This window comes from Pipistrellus kuhlii, unplaced genomic scaffold, assembly GCF_014108245.1.
Source record: "Pipistrellus kuhlii isolate mPipKuh1 unplaced genomic scaffold, mPipKuh1.p scaffold_m20_p_2, whole genome shotgun sequence".
Classification (NCBI taxonomy): Eukaryota; Metazoa; Chordata; class Mammalia; order Chiroptera; family Vespertilionidae; genus Pipistrellus; species Pipistrellus kuhlii.
Genome location: NW_023425515.1, coordinates 149,998,454 through 150,017,473, shown reverse-complemented (window position 1 = coordinate 150,017,473; position 19,020 = coordinate 149,998,454). Strand labels below are relative to the sequence as shown.

General features: G+C 36.7%; 1 protein-coding gene across 4 annotated transcripts; it reads right to left on the bottom strand.

Annotated features, from left to right (window-relative positions):
- Nucleotides 1–4,423: 4,423 nt before the first annotated feature.
- On the bottom strand, nucleotides 4,424–18,229 carry SERBP1 (SERPINE1 mRNA binding protein 1). Of its 4 annotated transcripts, none has more exons than XM_036447883.2 (8): nucleotides 17,797–18,229; nucleotides 14,234–14,384; nucleotides 13,493–13,633; nucleotides 13,303–13,374; nucleotides 12,604–12,723; nucleotides 9,426–9,603; nucleotides 6,632–6,805; nucleotides 4,424–4,836 (listed from the first exon to the last, which is right to left on the bottom strand). In XM_036447883.2, exons 1-8 carry the CDS (start codon nucleotides 18,107–18,109, stop codon nucleotides 4,780–4,782), a joined length of 1,206 nt encoding a protein of 401 aa, XP_036303776.1. In that variant the 5' UTR covers nucleotides 18,110–18,229; the 3' UTR covers nucleotides 4,424–4,779. The 4 variants fall into 4 exon arrangements, with proteins under 4 accessions (XP_036303776.1, XP_036303775.1, XP_036303779.1 ...); XM_036447882.2 differs by having other exon boundaries at nucleotides 13,303–13,392; nucleotides 17,797–18,228; XM_036447886.2 differs by having other exon boundaries at nucleotides 12,604–12,678; nucleotides 17,797–18,227.
- Nucleotides 18,230–19,020: the final 791 nt, after the last annotated feature.

Sequence of the window (19,020 nt, the reverse complement as noted above, 5' to 3'; positions counted from 1 at the left end):
AAGAACCAAGTTCAGCTGGATCACTTTATACAGAATCATCATTCTAGGTATATAAAAATGCTATGTCTCCCAATTAGAAGTCTTTTAAGTTCCTAAAGTCTGTTAAATCAACTATAACAGCAATTAGTGATATAAACAATACCTGAAGTTATTTTCCCTTCTTCCTACTTAATTCACCAAATAACAGGTATCATAATCCTGAATATTAATCCTCCATTGTTTACATTTCCATACCAGTAATGCAGCTGTTCAAGGAATAAAAACCACAGCAAGATCCAGTCACAGCAATCCTCATTACCTGATATAAATTCATTATCTAAATAGGTTTAAAAACCCATAATCAGAATTCTCATAAACGTTATCACCAGGTAATTTTTGTCTTGAATGCACAAAGCTTAGAAAAAACATAAAATGCACCAGGGATTGACACACACACTCAAGTGGGCAGCAAAAGGGTCAAAGATTACTGATTTAAAGCACTAAGTACCTACATAACACCTCAATTTGGTAAATTATTTTTAACTTGTATAGGCTCTCACCTTTTCTTTCCTTCCATTTAGAAGTGAACAACTGACTGCCAGTTATTCAATACAGAAATCATCAATGGTACAAAACCAAAACTCTGCCCAAATGAATATCCTAATAAAGTAATTCTCAGAAGTCATTCATTCCTGTCCTAGCTCAACCTATTAAGACATATTTTCTTACCCATTCAGAAGTCTCATCTCAAGTAAAAATTATGTAATCTTTTCTTAAAATAACAAGATCTTTACTAAGTGGCTACCGGATATTTTGGCCCTTATCCTGAGTATAGAAGAGGCAAAAAAATTTTTGCTTGAAAATACTTCTGATTTCACAACTTCCCACACGTTAGGATGATTTAATTTGTAGCTAAAAATGATACTTTTAGTTAAAAGAACTATCTAGGAGTGATAGCTTAGATCAGGATTCAGCAAACATTTGCTAGCAAGGACCAGATATTTTCAACTATGTGGGCTACATACATCTTTGTAGAACATTTTTATTTCTAACCCTTTCAAAACAAGCCACACGTTGAAAATCTGCAGACCCCAGGCTTAGATGTAGCACATAATTAAAAGACACTTCCATACTATTACTTTTTCCTGTAGCCAAAGTCCTGATGGCCTTAGTCATTTATCTTTATACCCTAATTACTTTCTGAAATTAAACTCCTAATTCTTTAGGATACCTTTCTTTCACTATACTCTCAGACTGAAACAGATTTAGTCCAATCATTTCTCATATAAACTTCATATCTTCCTAACTTCAAAATCACATAAGAGTCTAAAATGGAGAGAACATATCCAAGGTAAACCCAGGCTGAACAAAAAGTACTTGAATCCAAATTTCTGAAAGCTGACAATCTATATCTCAACTATAAAACCTGACTATTTTGCAAATGTTGTTAAATTTGGCCTGAAGCTTGATTAGAGATCATTTTACTGCACTGTCACTAGATATACTCTGAAAAGTATAATGGTAATCAACTTCTAGGCTTTTCCCACTTAACTTGGAGATCTGGCTTTTATAACATTGACTCAAAAACACTTATTTACATATTAAATTCAACATAAGTACAAATGTTTGGGTTAGAATCTATTTTCTAAGCCTCTATTTACTTTAAAAAATAGAATTACATACACCTGAGAGTCAAGGATTTGTTATACCAGTTACTTAAATGTTGTGATAGATGTCCATAGTGTCAGGTTCCAGCAGATTCACATTACTCCTTAATTTTTAACCTTTAATACTTGTTGGCTCCTTCAATACAAAGCTAGTGCTCTTAGAGATTATTTTTTAAGTCCAATTCCCTAGCAATATAGCATTTTTTTCTATTTCAGTGCAATCATCACTAGCAATTAGAAAAATAACACATTCAGAATGAGTACTTAATATACTCCCTCCAAACCCATACCAAAAATAAGCCCCAAATATATTTACAACACTGGAGACGATGTGTCTGGCCTACTTCCACTTTTAAAAGTGAGTAAAGTAATTAGACAAGTAAATTACCAAGTAACACATTTAAAGATCTTTCGTAACTCGACACAGGTCTCAAAACAGTATTTAAACTAAGAAAGAAATCATATTCCAATCATTTCAATGCAAACTGAAAGTATCTTAAATAAATTCTGGAATTACTTACAATTAAAAGTATCCATGAAAGTTCACTAAAACATTCAGACAGCCACAACAATTATTTATGGATCTGTATCCATTAAGGGATTTCTTTAGAGCAGTGGTTGGCAAACTCAGTCAACAGAGCAGCAAACAGTGGCTCAAGACCACTGCTTTATTAGAGTATTATATCCCGTTTAATACTCCCTTCAAAAAGCAGTGATGCTCAATATAACTAACATTTGCATTCAAAATGTGATATGCTAAGAGAAATGACAACTGTAAAGTTAGTCCTTAAAATTAATTTTCTAAGAATTCAACTTTCTAATTATAATACTCATTAAATTCTAATTATAATACTCATTAAAATAGGCATCCCTCCCAGATAGACAAAATCTAAGCATAAAATAAAAAATGAAATATGAGCATTATCTTTGGGGTGCACACACAGGCCAGAAAACACATGACGATAAATGGGTTCCTATTTGATTGTTTTTATGACTTTTAAGAAGTGAGCATGAAAATAAAATCTTTATTTTCAGTCATTACCCACCAATAAAAGAAAGTTAGGTTCACAGTTTTAGCTTGACACATAGTGAACTAGGAGGCAAATTTACATCCATCAGATACAACTAATGGACCAACTTCTTAAAGTTCAGGCTATTGTGAAAGCTTGCAACATATCAGATATTGCTGTGTATTCTCTAATGACAAAATGCCAGCAATGGCTGACAGCGAGTGGAACTTGTGAAGTGTTAAAAGCAGGTGTTTTCTATATGTTGCTAGAAATCAAGAGGTGTATTATAAGCAGGTTTCAAGACCAGAAATGAGTTAAGATGTAAGTCCAAACACACTAACTTAGGAGGGTTCAAGAGTCCATATGGACTAATTTAACACTTGCCTCTGGGTAGCAGTTATGTTGGTAAATATAAAATTATATTAGACATTAGCACCAGTACAGAACACACTCTGCATAAGATCCAAATCACCAGCACAAGTTATTCATCAATAAAAACAAATTACCTCCTTTCTAATAAGATGTCAAGCTAGTAGGTAACTAGGTTAAAAAAACCTAATTCAAATGAATAACTTTTGTACTGTACATCTCTTTTGGAAGTATATGGGAGAACTAATCAGCAAACAGCAGACATTTTATGATTTTAAGATTTTCAATATTTTAAAAACTGGACATTACCACACATAGGTAGAAAATTACTGAAAATGAGTGACAAAAATTTTTAAAGCTAAATAAAATTTTTTTCTGCTTAAAAATAAATATGGCATAAGATTTTTTTTAAAATCCTAGAAAACCTGTTTACTGATCTTTCTCTCCATGTTTACTAAGTGCATTGACACTCCCATTCAGGAATCCGTTATTAACCTATTTTTCTAATGTAGGATGAGGTAAAAGATACTTATTTTCTATGGAACAGTCATTTATCAACTTAAGACCAAAGCTAACAGCAATATAGAAAATTAGGCAACAATAAGATTTTTGGCTTATATTTCATGGGTGGTGCTGCTGTTCCAACCTTAGAAAAGTAAAGCTGTCTGCTTTCCAAATTCCAAAAAGTAACACACTCCCACATCTTACCATACTAATCAGGCCCTTTGGTTTCCTTAGAATGGGAAGGGATAAAGGATCATTGATTATGGGTATATAATTTTGATCTGGGACCTTTCACAAACAAATCATACCGAGTGGCCAGAAGCAGTTTAAAATAATATGAATTAATCAAATCAACTTTGCTATAACCACCCTGTTGGAGGGGGAAAAGCCCAACACCCATAAAACTATTTCACCTGACAGGATGTGTTTTTCAACAATAAGTCATTTAAACAACTTTCTATTAGACTGTAAGGTGTCTAGTTTGGTTTTCGAAATGGGAAAGTCACACACTTTCAAATATAGTTGAAATTGTCAATCAATTATAAATTGAACTTAATGAACTCTGCAGGAGGGAGGATTAATAAACCAATGTGCTTTGAATTTGTTCAAGTCTGATATTTCTATATATAAAGAGTTAGCATATAACAGCTATCATGAGAAGTGAAAAAGGATTTCCCCCAGAAATAAAAATATTAAAACTAAGTTAAATTACGTAAAGTCATTAGTATTCCACATAGCATAAATTTTGACAATCAGAGTTTACATGTCCCAGTTGACCATATGTGTAAATGCAAAGCAGGTACTAAAACGGATATTATGTCCAATATTTAAAACTAGTTTGTAACTGGGGGAACATCTAAATCCTTAATTAAAAAACACAAATGAAGTGAAAGCTTTAAACTGGTACACATGTTCACACCTATATTTCAAGTTTGGAAATGCATATTTGCAAGCAGCAATACAAAATATCCATGAAGTAATGCATAATCTCTGAAAATTATGAAAACATCCCTGCTACCAATACATTTCTAAATACAAAACTGACTACCATATTTGTTACTTCTGTGTAGCGAGAGAAGTTCATTTTCAAAACAGATAAAATTCAGTCTGTAGGTGTGAATGGTATGAATGACAGTCTTTTTTTTTTTTTTTTTTTTTTTTAATTTCTTAGACGGTTGGGATCCTTAAGCATGCAAAACCTCAGAGAAGTAGGGTCCACAAAGGAACCAGGGTTATCTTATGGCATCCAGTTAAGCCAGAGCTGGGAATGCCTCTGGGTCATCTACATCAGGAGCAGACGCACTTGACTGAAAAAGAAACAAACCAAAATTAATAATGCTCAAACCTTGAAAATAAATCACCAGTGTCTACATGTAGACACAGAACTCTAAAATATCTTAAAGTTAAATACTACATAAATACTCAAATGTGTCAAACCTTTTACTTAAAGGCAAAATTATGGGTCAGACTAGGGCCACAAATATTTGCAATGAGTCTTGCTCTGGATTTCTATCAAGATTTAGGAAAATTCCCTAGTAACAGCCTGGGTTATTTTATTTTTCTAATACTCATAACAAGTGGATTAATATAAGATATGTGTGGAAATTCTTAAGCATTCCTGTATTTCTCTACTTGCTAAATAATAATGGCATTAATTTGAAAGCAAACCAATTACAATTATTTTAAGCAGCACATTCTTCAATATTAGAATGGGACCCAACTGCCAAATGCTATTAATAACATAGAAATAACAACAACAAAAAAGTATTAAAAAAAAAAAAAAGGCCACATACATAACATTAGCTTTAAAAGCACCTGGTATCAGAGGAAGGAACAGAAACAAAATATAACTACACTGTTACTGGTGACCATAAAATCTGTAGTATTTCAACTGCCAATATAATCAAACACTGGCAGACCCAATCAAACAAATGGGTCCCCCAATTTGTGTTATCAGTTCGGAATTCATGATTATATACTAGATACTAGATAGACCATAAAAGACAATGAACTAAAAGGTTTTAATATCTACACATTAAAAGCTTAAACTTTGACATCAGACAGATCAGAGCTCAAATCTATCAATTACTAGTGTTTATATCAAAATATTTCATAAGAACTTATGTGTTGTAGACTACATGCAAGGCATTGAAGATGACAAAAATGAATCCCACCTCTTACATAACAATGTAAAAAAAAAAAACAAAACCCAAAAACTAAAAATGCGTTCACTAGGCCATTAATCTAATGAGTTTCAATTCACACAATTAAACAATAGACACAAAGGTTATGTTAAACTGAGTACTGAAAAACAGTGAAGGCAGAGGATGTAAGTTAGCATTTCAGGTAGACCTTGTCAAAGGCCAAGAGTTAACTTGGTTTCCTGTACTGAATTCCTCCTCTGTAAAATGGGGATGTCCACATAGTAACGTGAATCAAATGACACAGCACATAAAATGCCTAGCTTAACATCAGACCAGCACCTAATTAAGTATTCAATAAAGTGTGGTAATTTAATTCTACTGGCAACACTCTTTAGTCATTTAAATACTTTTTAAAAATTTATAACCAAAAATGTTTATTTTTAAAAATATGTATTTTATTGATTTTTTACAGAGAGGAAGGGAGAGGGACAGAGCTAGAAACATCGATGAGAAACATAGATCAGCCGCCTTCTGCACACCCCAAACAGGGGATGTGCCCGCAACTAAGGTACATGCCCTTGATCGGAATCAAACCTGGGACTCTTCAGTCTGCAGGCCAACGCTCTATACACTGAGCCAAACCAGTTTTGGCCAAAAATGTTGTTTCTTTAAAAAAAAAATTTTTTTTAACATTGATTTTAGAGAAGAGGTAGAGGGATGAATGGAAATGAGAGAGACAGATAAACACTGACTTCTTGTTCTACTTATTTATGCATTCATTGGTTGATACTTGTATATGCCCCAACTAGGGACTGAACCCAAAACCTTGACATATTAAGACAACAGCCGGGGTCTACCTTTTTTTCCTTTCACTTATGTCCCCCAAAGGACTTTAAGCGGTCAATTTACCATAAGAGGTCCTTGATTTACTTAAAAGGACAAAATATTTAAAACTTACCTTGTCAGTCCTGCTGCCTCGGTTTGGACGTCCACCACGCCCACGACCACCTCGTCCTCCCCTGCCACCACGTCCTGGGCGGCCAAGGTCTCCAAAATTGATCTCCAGCTGAGACGTTATATCATTTGCTGGCTTCCGGAAATGATGGTCCATAACCGAATCTTCAGCGTGAGCCTGAAAATTTAAGTAAAGGCCACTGGATGATTACTAGGAAAATGCTGCTGCAAATTTTAGAATGAGCTTTCCTCTGGGCCTTGCAATTGATCATCAACCTATGAACCAGGAGGTCATGGTTTCATTCCTGGTCAGTCAGGGCACATGCCTGGTTTGCAGGCTTAATACCCAGTGGGAGGGGAGAGGGTGGACGCAGGAGGGAGCAGATAAGTATACTTAAAAAAAAAATTACAGGCGATACAAGTCTCAATTAAAGGTATCTAATCACAACCACTCAAGGGACTGGGCCTCATCTCAAACCTAATGAATCATTATCTTTACCAGTACATTTAAAACATGCCTTTCAGATTAGAATTCCCATCAAGGAACCCCTGATAAAGACATGGATAAAGGTTCCTATTATTGATAATACGGAATCTCTTTATAAGTTGTAAAGAAAACTTTACGCTATATTCTTCCAACCATGAGTTAAGAAATTGTGTACAGACTTCTGTTCATGTACAACTTTTATATTGTTCTTTCATATAAATAGGAGAGCTACAGACTTAAGCAAATCACAACTTTACATAAGGGAACCTTGAAAAGCTGCACCCAAATAAAACATATCAAAGGAACAATCTTAAAAATGAAAAGTCATGTTTGTGAAATCCAGATCCTATACTTTGTATTTACATCATAAGCTACATGACCCAGTCTGCAACAAACAAACAAAAACACCAGAGAATTTTATACTGCTTAATATCTGACTTCACACACACACTCACACACATACACATATACACACACACACACACACACACACACACACACTTTTCTGGAGAAATACAAAAATTTTGTTCTTTCTAAATATCATATTAGAATTGTTAATAACTACCCTTAAAGTACAAATAAATGTATTTCTATCCATGCTTTCATCCCTTTAATCATTTAATATGGGATTAAGTGTCAGACCAACCTAATTTAAAGGCAATAAAAGGCTTTGTAAAGAAGCCTAAAAGATATGTAAGTCCACAAAATTGCTGGCAAATTAAAGTCAATTATATATACTAATTGTCTAACTTTTAAATGTTTGCTATTGCAAAGAATCTCAATCTATTAATCAGAAGCTTGTACAATTTTCTAGAGCACAGAAACAAAAAAAAGTCCAAGTTGATATTCTACTGAAACAATCTAAAAGATTTTACTATAATATAAAGTCTGAATATTGAGGACACATCCCTAACCTTTGAGTAACTAGTAGAATAAATTGTCAAAGCATATGAACGTGTGTTGATAGTGAAAATGTATTGGTTTCAAAGTTATTCATAACAAATTTCACATTTTATAGTTTCAAAAATATCTAATCATATACATCACCTTGTATAATTATTTCTGAAAAGCACCCTAGAAAATACTTAAAATTATGATAACCTAACCTAGTCAATAAAATACATGAAGAGTATTCAGGGTATTACTGACTTCTCTAAAATTAAATCACAATTTTGTGTGTGTCTTGTTGTAGAGAAAAATTCTGTCAGGACCTCATTTAATTTACAAATAATTGTCTCAAAGGTGCCCAATAAATCTTTCTCATATTAACCTAAGTAGTTTAATAATTAGTGCAACAATCTCCCCAAGGAGAACTTTCGAAGTTCTTTAATCTGAAATCCTATTTGTTTTACCCAGACATACGAAACAACTGTATCTGCAAGCACTATGAAAAAATAACCACATGTTCTAAATGAAAACTTTTTATTCTATGACTTGACACTTAAAAGACAATGTCCTCATTTATACTAATTTTATAGTGTTTTTAAAAAACACCTCTAAATATAGAAAAGTATTTAAAATTCTTCAACCTATTTCATTTAAAATGTTTCCAAGCTTGCTTCACAACTATTTTTAAAAGAAAATTAAAATATATTAAGATCTTATTGCATTTTTTTATTACAGGTTGCCTTCTTAACATTTTAACTTTATGACTAAAATCTCATACTTACACAAGCTCTAAAAGGATGTAGCAATGGGACATTCCTCTAAGAATGTGCCCCAAGGCTTAAGCAGAAAATGTCAAAACAAAAGCCACCAACATATCTTTCTCGTTAGTTCCCATGTTTTGTAAGTAAAGGAAACCAATATTAATTTTCTGGTCTTACCTCATTCCTCAATAAAGGGTAGTACCATTTATTGAAGAGTCCTGACCATTAGAATATGACATAGGCAGTTTCAAGTATTAAATACTGTATAAATGCACTCATTTTATTGTAGGTTAAGCCACATGAAAATGCCAACCTTCCAATCTAATACAAGTCCTTGAATTTAGGCATGATTTTTAAAAATATCATCACAACTTTGAAAAGACCTACTCTATTTATAAAATATAGTAATTGTAAGATATATATATTGACTAACAGCTTCTGAAGGTGGAGGGGGGCTACCAGATTGAATATAGCAACAGATAGGACTAAATTTCTTAAAATATGCGTTTATTTGATAATGTAGTTTATTTTCTTTTTTGAACAATTTACCTAATCCAATGACACTATGTACAGCTTTTTTTATAAAGATTATAAAAAATATTATGTGTTGAATTGTCAAGACACACCCAAAAATTTTCAAATACCACAAATATTAATTTTACCTCTTCACTCTTTGACTTATGAAGAACAAATCCCTTCTTCCACTGACCATCAGCACCTTCATTTGGTTTCCGTATATTAAATTCTACTTTTGCCCGGTCCTTATTTTGAATAGCCTTCCACTCATCCAAAGTCATTTCTTTTGGACCCTCTTCCTTTACTTCTTCAACTTCGTTTTCCCTGTGAAAAGATGTTTAAATTTTATATCTACAAAGTGGCTGACAAAAATGTTACTTATAAGAAGTTAAATCTTGTTAATCTATCTTTTAGGGAAAATTATCCAAGGATGGAAGGATCATAATTTTTGTAACCCAATGGCTAACATTAATTTGGCAGACACCAGGTAGTCAATGCTTGTTGTATTAGTCAAAGTATGGATAAGTTGCCGAAACCGGTTTGGCTCAGTGGATGGAGCATCGATCTGTGGACTGAAAAGTCCCAGGTTTGATGCACATCCCCGGTAGGTGGTGTGCAAGAGGCAGCTGGTGGATGCTTTTCTCTCATCGATGTTTCTAGCTTTCTATCCCTCTTCCTATTAAAAAAAAAAAAAAAAAAAAAAAATCAATAAAAAAATACATTTTTTAAAAAGGTAAATATGGATAAGTAAAAAAATACAATTCATAAACTTTTAAATGCTCATCTATCAGTACTACAACCTGAAATTGGATTTACCAAACATAAAGAGAAACATCAATTGGTTGCCTCCCATACACGCTCCAATTGGGATTGAACCTGTGACGTTATGCACGTGCCCTGACGGAAAATCAAGCCCGCTACCTCCTTGGTGCATGGGATGATGCTCCAAACAAGCCTCCCCACTGGGGCTAACACATATTTCTTAAAACACTCCTTTCTCTTAAAGCCGTACTATTACATAATTAAAATATTTGGCCTAACTTCTCCTAAAACATTTTTAATTTTCCACAATACATAACTTATAACATGTTATATCATCTAGAATGCCTGTGAACCACACTTCACATTCTAAATATAAAAAGAACTGTTCCTTTATCCTTTATTTTAGGATAATGCTGATGGGAAAAAAAAAAAAAAAAAGAATCTTTAAAAGCCAAGTTAAAATCCTGGATTCTATATATGCCAACTTTCAAACCAACCTGAGTGTGGGCAGGTAAACTGAGGTTTCACTAGAAATAAAACTCTTCACAAAACATATTGGTTTCAATACTTAATAATGAATTAGTTATTCCCAAATGTATTATATATTATGAATTTCCATTTTTGCAGAAAGAAAGCCTAGAAGTCCATTATTTTAATCTAGTATCAATTTCCAATTGTCATCAAACAAGTTGTTTGCTATTTTGGCAGCTCTGCTTCTTTCCAAAGATAGCAGATGTTCCAGTTAGCCTTAGAGCTCAAATAGCTCCCTCTTCTATGCTACTCTGTAGTCTGACTAATCCCTACCTTACAATTTTAAAGCTTACATTGAATTGATGAGATTTGGATATGAGGTCCAGCTGTCAGTTTACAGATGAGAAAGCTAAAAAGTCCTAGTTACTAAGTTGTGGCACAGCGACGAATGTAACGTAACTCATCACATTTTGTCCCATGGAACCAGGACACCTACCTTCAAGGATTGTTGTAAGGATCAAGTGAGACAAAACACACACTCTGGAAACTATATATAAGGGAATCAAAGTCAGCCAAGCACTGCTTTATAAATGTGTATTTCCATATTCAAGATACAGTACTATGTTTAGATTCTCTCCACTCTGGAAACCTCTCTTAATACCATCATCATAATCTTCTTTAGACCAAATACCCTCAATTTCATGCCTGGGTCCTGAATTAAGGATTTGCTTCCAATACCCTATCAATAATGTATGATTTCCTTCTGGTAGACATTTATAATCTTTGCAGGTCACACTTACGGTTATTTAAATATAGGCTCTTTATTAAAGAATGGTTGTATTGGCATTGTGAAGCACTCAATATTACATAAGGCTCATTTAACTCATCCACAATTTCACTGTTTACCAAATAAAATTATTCTATATAGTTTCATATAAATAAATTTATCTAAGTTCAACACATCATTCAACATCATGCATTTTTTTCTACTGTCACCAATAAAAGCAAATGTATTATTTCTTATTCCAATAAACCCATGGAATATGATACCCTTAATCATTAGTAATAATTCACTATAAGAGCAATTCTTTAAGAAAACTCGAAGCTTAGAAAAGCATCTCCTCCTTGATTGATTTGAATATGCCCCAGTTAAGAATTAGACCTAAGTAACCTATAATACAAAACTTTAAACCACAATACCGTAAGAAATTTATAATATAATTTTTGCTTTGATTGATGGAAACTAGAGAAAGGTATTAAATTATTTTTACCAGCCTAACTTGAAACTTTAAAACTCTCTCACCCTTGAATAAACAAAAACTTCAAAAGCAGGTTTTCTACCTAAAGACTCTCACAGAGACAATAAAAATGATTAAGAAAGCTAGTGAATAACATATTCTGGCATTTGCTCTCATATATTTTAAAGCAAGTCAATAATACTATGTTCCAAATTCAATGTTGATGGAAAATAAATTTCAAAGAGGCGGAATTTTAATGTATTCATGTTTCCTAGTATTAAACTGTTTCAAGATAAAACCTGCAGTTAGAGTCCAAAGTACTTTGAAATATGAGTTCTAAATACTACAACTTCTCTTATTTCAACCATTTGGTCTAATTTTTAGTAGCTTCCAAATTTCAGATTCTAGTTCTCACCTATTTGATGTCTTTGGACAGCTATCAGTTGAATTATCCATTATTTATATATCTATTACCATTATCTCTATCAAGTAAGGTTCGGTAAAATGCATAGCATCTCATTCCTATTCTCTATTTTGAGGTTACAACAGTTAATTTTTGTGCTCGGGGCTAGCAGGTCTTACTATCTTCCCTTATTTTTTTTTTTAAGACAACAATTGTTATTTTAAATATTAATACCATTTCTATTTTTTAAATCACTAGAGCCCAATATACCAATATATACATGTATAAAACACTCCTCTATATGAACACTACTTGATGAATTGGGGTACCATGAAAATCTCTTCTGTTAAAAAGCCATCAAGTAACAGAATTAAACCTGTAAGTTTTCTTGGTAAAAATCCAAATTGATTTCACGGACAGAGCCTTACCATTATACATAAAACAACTTACTTATTTTCAGTGTCTGCAACTGGATGTTCTTCACCTTCAGGTGTTTCCTCAGTCACATTTGGTTGCTCCAAGTCACTGCAATTATAAGATATTTGTTTCTGAATGTATTTTGGGGACTCTCTAAGGAAAGAAAAAGAAAGGCATCTAGGTCCATTTACATGTAACTGAAGAATTCATTACACAAAAACATTTTAAAATCCTCACAATCCCCAAGTAAGAGTCTTTCCCTACTAAATGTATACTCTAGAAGACCTTTAAGAGGAAATAATTTAAAAAATGTATATTGATCCAAATTATAGTACTTTACTCAAAAAGTAACAGAAGTTAAGTTTTAAAATAGTGCCTCACTTGCTTATCAAATTTTTCTAATAACCACAAGGGTCAATAGCTACAAACTATTAAAGACATAGAATAAGAATACCCAAACACTTCAATGCAGGGTTTCAGAAAAAAGCTATATATCCATATGAAAAGAAAAACCGATTATCACATATACTGAAAATTGGTCGCTTGATACAACTATAATATAAATATAGCCAACAAGAGGTTATCTTGTATCAAAGATATATAAGATATTAGCAATAAAAGCTATTACATTCTTGTCCCAGAGACAAATAATATTTAAGCGTTATGAGTGAGCCTCTAAAAAGATATAGGATCAATTTTATAAAAATTATTTTTAAAAATCAGAATACCAACGTTAATTCATCTTTGACAGTTCCCCAGTTGTGAGATCCGCTACCTCCACGTTTGTCCTCGTGCTTCAGGCCACTGTAATGTGAGAAAGAACTAACAAAACTGAGTTAACATAATACTCTTTGATTCTAGCAATTCAAAGTTTGTTTTATTAAAAAAAATAGACTCAAATAAAAACCAATATAAGACTTACGATCTATCACTTCCACTATGCCTATCAAATTCACGTTTGCCACGAGAGTCAAATCCATCTCCTCGGCCCATTCCTCGTCCACGTCCGCCTCGACCTCTTCCAAGACCACCCCGGCCTCGGATAGGCCGGTCAATAATCGGTCTACAACAAATAAAGATTATATACATCCCAGGTTTCCAGAAAAAATAGGGAAATTCATTCAAAGACTCAAAAATACAGGAATATATTTATTGGCTCATAAGTCAACAGTTAAACCATGTTTTAGAAAATTCAAAACAACCTATTTCTACACACATAAAGGAAATAAAAACTAGGAAGCTACTCCCACCACAAGAACACTAATTTTATATAATTTAAAACTTATTAGTGCATTCTTTTTGTTATTCATTTTACGTAATAATCTAATAAAACTACTATTCATAAATACATTTAATAATTAAAATAAACAAATCTAACCTGCATAATGAGTAATCTGCTTTGCTATAAACAATACAACAGAACTTTCCTGTTAACATCTGGGGATAGCAAGAAAAAGAAACTGTCTATCAATTCAACTACTAATTGTTTCGCTAAAAGGAACCTAAGGTTGAACACTAAAAACTGCTATTGAAATAACAATTCAGATGTTTCTTTGAAAAACTGATAAACATAAGACACACTGCAAACAATTATTACCAATTTATAGCTTTGTATTGAGACTATAAACTGACAAAACATTAAGAGATTTGAAAAAAATCTTGCCTATCAACTGAAAATTCTCCTCCTTCACCCTTTTCTTCAAGTGGCTTTTCAAATCGTCTTTCACGAGGTGGTCGCCGTTCTGGTCTCCTATCAATTATTTTCCCTTCACCTTGAAGTTGTTGATCAGGTCTTCTTCCAACACGTCTTATTCCTAAAATGATAAATAACCAGCATTAAGCAAATTATTTTTGCAATTCAAAAAATTTAAGCCCAGACTTAAAAAAAAGGTACATTGTTAATCTTCAGGTCCCTAGCTAGCACATACTGTTAAAAAGGCAAACACTGGGCATATCTAAAATGGAACAAAGTACTTCAAACTTCTATCTAGTTTGCCAAGTCACTTTCACCCCCTAAGAGCATCCTCAGCAACTGACTTGGAAGTTAACTGGGTAGGCAGCCATTATTCCTCTGACTTTTTAAAATGCCAGTCTCTTACTATAAAATTCTAAATTTAAAGAAATTTTAGGCAAATGATACATTTGGGCTTTAAACATACCAAAGATAACAACAGCAGCCATTCATAAATAATAACCAAGAAAATCCATATACATTCATTGAACAGATAAAGACCTTAAAAAAATTTTTTTTAAAGGCCACACTTTTAGTTTATGTAATCTGGAGGAGGAAAAAACAACAACCTCGAGAGTTAGGGGGGAAAAAAAGAAAAAAGAAAAAAAAAAGACTGGTAATTCTATGAAATTACAAAATTGAAAGGAAAACAAATAGCATCTATGATTACATAGCCACAGTTTGAAATAGCTATTTAACCAGAAAAAAAGTACCTCCTCTGTTAGTTTCTACACGTTTTATTATACACACTATACCTAACAGAAAAACTCTTACGCAATCTCTAAAATACTCGATATTTTGCTATTATGAATGGAGAACATTTCTTTTGGTTTGTTCTTACCAGTGCATTTACCCTGTTAGTATCTAATGCCAAGAAGCAATCAATATGCATTACTGGTGGTCTTAAGAAGAACTAGATTGATGGTTAAACTCATGTCTGTAAAATTCCAGGTATGCCATAATTCCCAAACCACAATTTCTAACAAAACCAAACAGCAGCCAAGGAACTGTTTTTATAACAAGATCTTAAGTAGATTTACCCTGGTTCTTTCTAAGAAAGTGGAACACAATCAAGACTCATCCAATTGTTCAGGTGCTTGACTCTTTGATAAAATTTTAAAGTCCATTCCACATAAACGCTCAGTATGGGCACATTGTTAGATCGTACACCACAGCATTTTAAACAAATTTCATCAGAGCTCAAGGTGTATGGGGTGGAGCTTGGAACCAGTCTTTACAATGATATCCAAGCCAAACACACCCAAATGAACAATGGCTTATTTCCCCACCCAATATTCATTATTAGGCTTACAGAATCTAAAAAACTTACCAAATATATTCACCCAATAGACATTTAAAAATGCATGCTTCTCTTGATATTCACTAGATAACAGGCTTTTAATTAAAAACAAAAAAAAAATCACATTGGTCTATACTCAGTGGTAGTCTGTGGTGACAATTCTCAAGTTCTTCAAACTTACAAAAGATTAGCTATAAAGCTAATTCTTATAATATGAACATTATATATCTAGGGTAGTCTAGCGCTGTACCAGGATCTTTCTTCAAAAGCACAGAACACATGATCAGGCTAACTATCCTTCCCACTACTGGAGGAAGACTTTGTAAGTCCCCTTCACACTGACCACATCAACTGACAACAGGATCTCAAAATGAGTATTTTTCATTCAACATTTTCCCTTTATTTATAAATTTGTTTTATGCAATTTAAAGTTAGGAGTGCCCTGAAATACTGACCTAAGGAAAATGTTGATAGTTAATATGGGAGATTTCCCGAAGACTTCTGAATTATAAATTTATGAAGCAATTCCCTACCTTTGTAACTTAAAATACTAGTTTCCAGGTAAGAGCTTATTTCAGATATGGGTTTTATGATCAAAACAACTGAGGGATTTCAAACATGCTTCATCCTTTGAACGTTCAAAACGGGTGCACACACCTACCTTGCACATTTTAGATTTACACTTCCGACTCAATTTTTTTCTTGTGCTTTCTTGGGATTACTCTGATCAAAGAGGTAAAGATGAGTAGTTTAAATAATTACACAAGCTATTCAAGCGAGTGTTCCTTAACACAGAAATTAAACGATTTATTCAGTTGTGCTACAGGTTGCCCTAGTCTTCTTAGTTGACAAAACAGGTGTTTGGCTTACTCGGTGTACACATGCTTTCTAACACAACTTGTGCTTCCCCCAACCTGTAATTTTAGTACAGGAATACTTTTGTTTTACTCACCGCCTAGTTCTCCATGTCAAAACCTCACATAAGTTAAGAAAACAAAACAAAACAACAAAAAAACCCACACCACCAAAACCCTAAGCCCAAAATATAATACACGTGTTTTAAAATCAGTTGAATGCTAACGAATCCAACCTAAAGCTAATGAGAAACAACTCCTTTCCGGAGCACGTGGCGGCAGCAAAGCGAAATTTCAACCAATGCAGAAAACCAACCACGACTCGCGGAGCTTGGCTATTTGCAATGGATCCCGTGTGCTTTTCTTGCCCCCCCAACTGCTTTGCTTTCTCCATTGACCACAAAAGACAAGCAGGCGATGCGTGAGAACGCAGAAAAAAACTGACGCCTCACACACTCCGGTGAAGTGTCCGGCGTGACCTGGAAGCAGCTCCCGCCGCCGCCAATGAGACGCCGACCACGCCGCCCGCACGTGTGGAGACCGAGCTGCGCGCAGAGGCTCCCGCTTCTGCCGGGACCAACGTGACAGCCTGCGCGCTCCCCGCACCACGAGGCCCGGGCCGGCCACCCCGCCGGCACCGCGGGCTGCGGGGGCCGGAGAAAGAGTCGCGACGAGAGGACGACCCTCGGGGCTCCCAGGAAGAGCCACTCTCCATTCAGAATCCCCGCGGCTGCGTCACCGAGTGCAGCCCAATGTGTCCCCTTCCCTCTAGCAACTCGCTAAGTTTGAAATAGTGGAGAGGGTGTCTGTGTGTGTGTGTGTGGAGGGGTGTTCCATGAGGCGCATGAGGCACCTAAAGCAGGTAGATTCCTCCGCAGTTACCCGACCCCCAGCTTCTCACAGGGCGCCCCCACCCCCCCGCACCATCGTGGGACAAGATGGCAGGACAGCAGCCTAAACCAGACTACCGCACCTCGGAGCAGCACTGAGAGAGAGAAAGGGAGCTCTGAGCGGGAGGGCGCCGGGGACCCCACGCTTCCCGGGAACCTCGGGCCAACAGCCGCGGCGGGATCCGGCGGGAAGGCGCAGGGCGGCTCGCCGCCGGGCCGCGCAGCTCCCGCCCGCAGCCCGAGGCGGGAAGCCTGCAGGAGGGGGTTTGAACGCAAGGCTCCCCGGGCTCACCCGCCGGACCGGGCTTCGGTCCTGTGGCGGCAGCGGGAGAAAAATCGCGGCAGAACCTCCCGCGGACGCTCGGAGCCCGTGGAGCAAGCGGTGGCCGCGGTCCTGCCCCGCTCCTTTCCCTCACGCCGGGTCTTGCCCACCTTCCACCGCGGACTTACCTTCTTTCTTAAGCGGCACGGGAGGCTGCGTCTCCTCTTTCTTGTCAGCCACGCCGACGTTGGACGGCAGCGGGTTCTTGCGTTCTTTCTGGGACTCTTTGCGCAGCTGTTTGCCTGCCGCATTGGAGTTGGTCTGGGCTGCGGCCTGAGCTGCGCTCTTAGCCCCGGGGCCCCCAACACCGCCCCCGCCGGCTTCTTTTTTCTTGTTCTCTGCTGCCTTCAACACCTCGAAGGGGTCCGATTCGTCGTCAAATAACTGGTCGAATCGGTTGGTGACCACGCAGCCGAAGCCTTCCTGTAAATGCCCAGGCATGATGGTGGCTCGGCGGCGCGTTCCTCCACGGATTGCAGCGGGCCGCGCCGAGCCAAGAGCGCCTGCTTCAGCTCTTCCCACAAGATGGCCGGGCCGAGAGAGGGGGGGCCGTCTTCTCTTCCGGTGCCAGGCACACATCCGGGAGCGGCCGGCGCCGCGGGGCATCATGGGGTATGTAGGCCAGAGTGGCTTTTCCCGAGACGGTTCCCGACACCGGGACTCTAATTCCCAGGATGCACAGCGCGACAACTCTTCGCGCGCGCCTGGGAGTCCCGACTGCGCGGAGGGAGTCGGGGCGTGCGAGGTGAGGGAGGGGAAAATGCGGCGGTGGGCGGAGTCCTGCCACCTGCTCCCGCCACCCTTCCAGTCTCGGAGTCTCGAGCTGTGCTGAAAACAGGAAAACGTGACTGCGTGTTTTGCTCCCGAAAGTGTTCTATCTTTGGTTTTCCTCCCCCGGTCTCTGGCCCAAGGCCAACTTTCTCCACCACTCCGGGAGGGGTCAAGGTGACTCCCAGGTCTTACGGCTGGAGACTCTCAAACTTCCGGGGCCGGCGGGGGACCGCCGAGGTGCCTCCCCGGCCTCACCCAGGCAGGACCCGACCTGTTTCAATTTTAAGTCCCTCGCTGCATAGTTGCTGGAGTCGCCCTCCTCCTGAATCCCTAATTACGAATCGACAGTATTTAACGTGACGCAGAACCTGCTTCTCTCTGAGACGTGAGCTTGCAGAGCAGAATTATTAAAAGGACAACTGTCACGTGGGAGTAGGGTTGCGCGCCTTTCCTGGGTGAGAAACGCGGTTTTGCGATTAACTCCTTACAGGGCAGCAATCGCTAGACCCTGGGCAAGCCTGCAGAAACGCTTTTCTCCAGTCCGTGGTCCACTCGTTTCCAGCAAGCCAAGGATTAGGTGT

Bases quoted from the DNA above. Each gene is read 5' to 3' on its own strand.
- SERBP1 (XM_036447882.2), bottom strand. From the start codon at position 18,109: ATGCCTGGGCATTTACAGGAAGGCTTCGGCTGCGTGGTCACCAACCGA. The intron at 13,634-14,233 runs GCAAGATTTTTT...TATTTGTTGTAG, and splicing joins GGAGAATTTTCAGTTGATAG to ACCGATTATTGACCGGCCTA. The intron at 9,604-12,603 runs GTAAGTTGTTTT...ATCTTTTCACAG, and splicing joins GTTGCAGACACTGAAAATAA to GGAAAACGAAGTTGAAGAAG.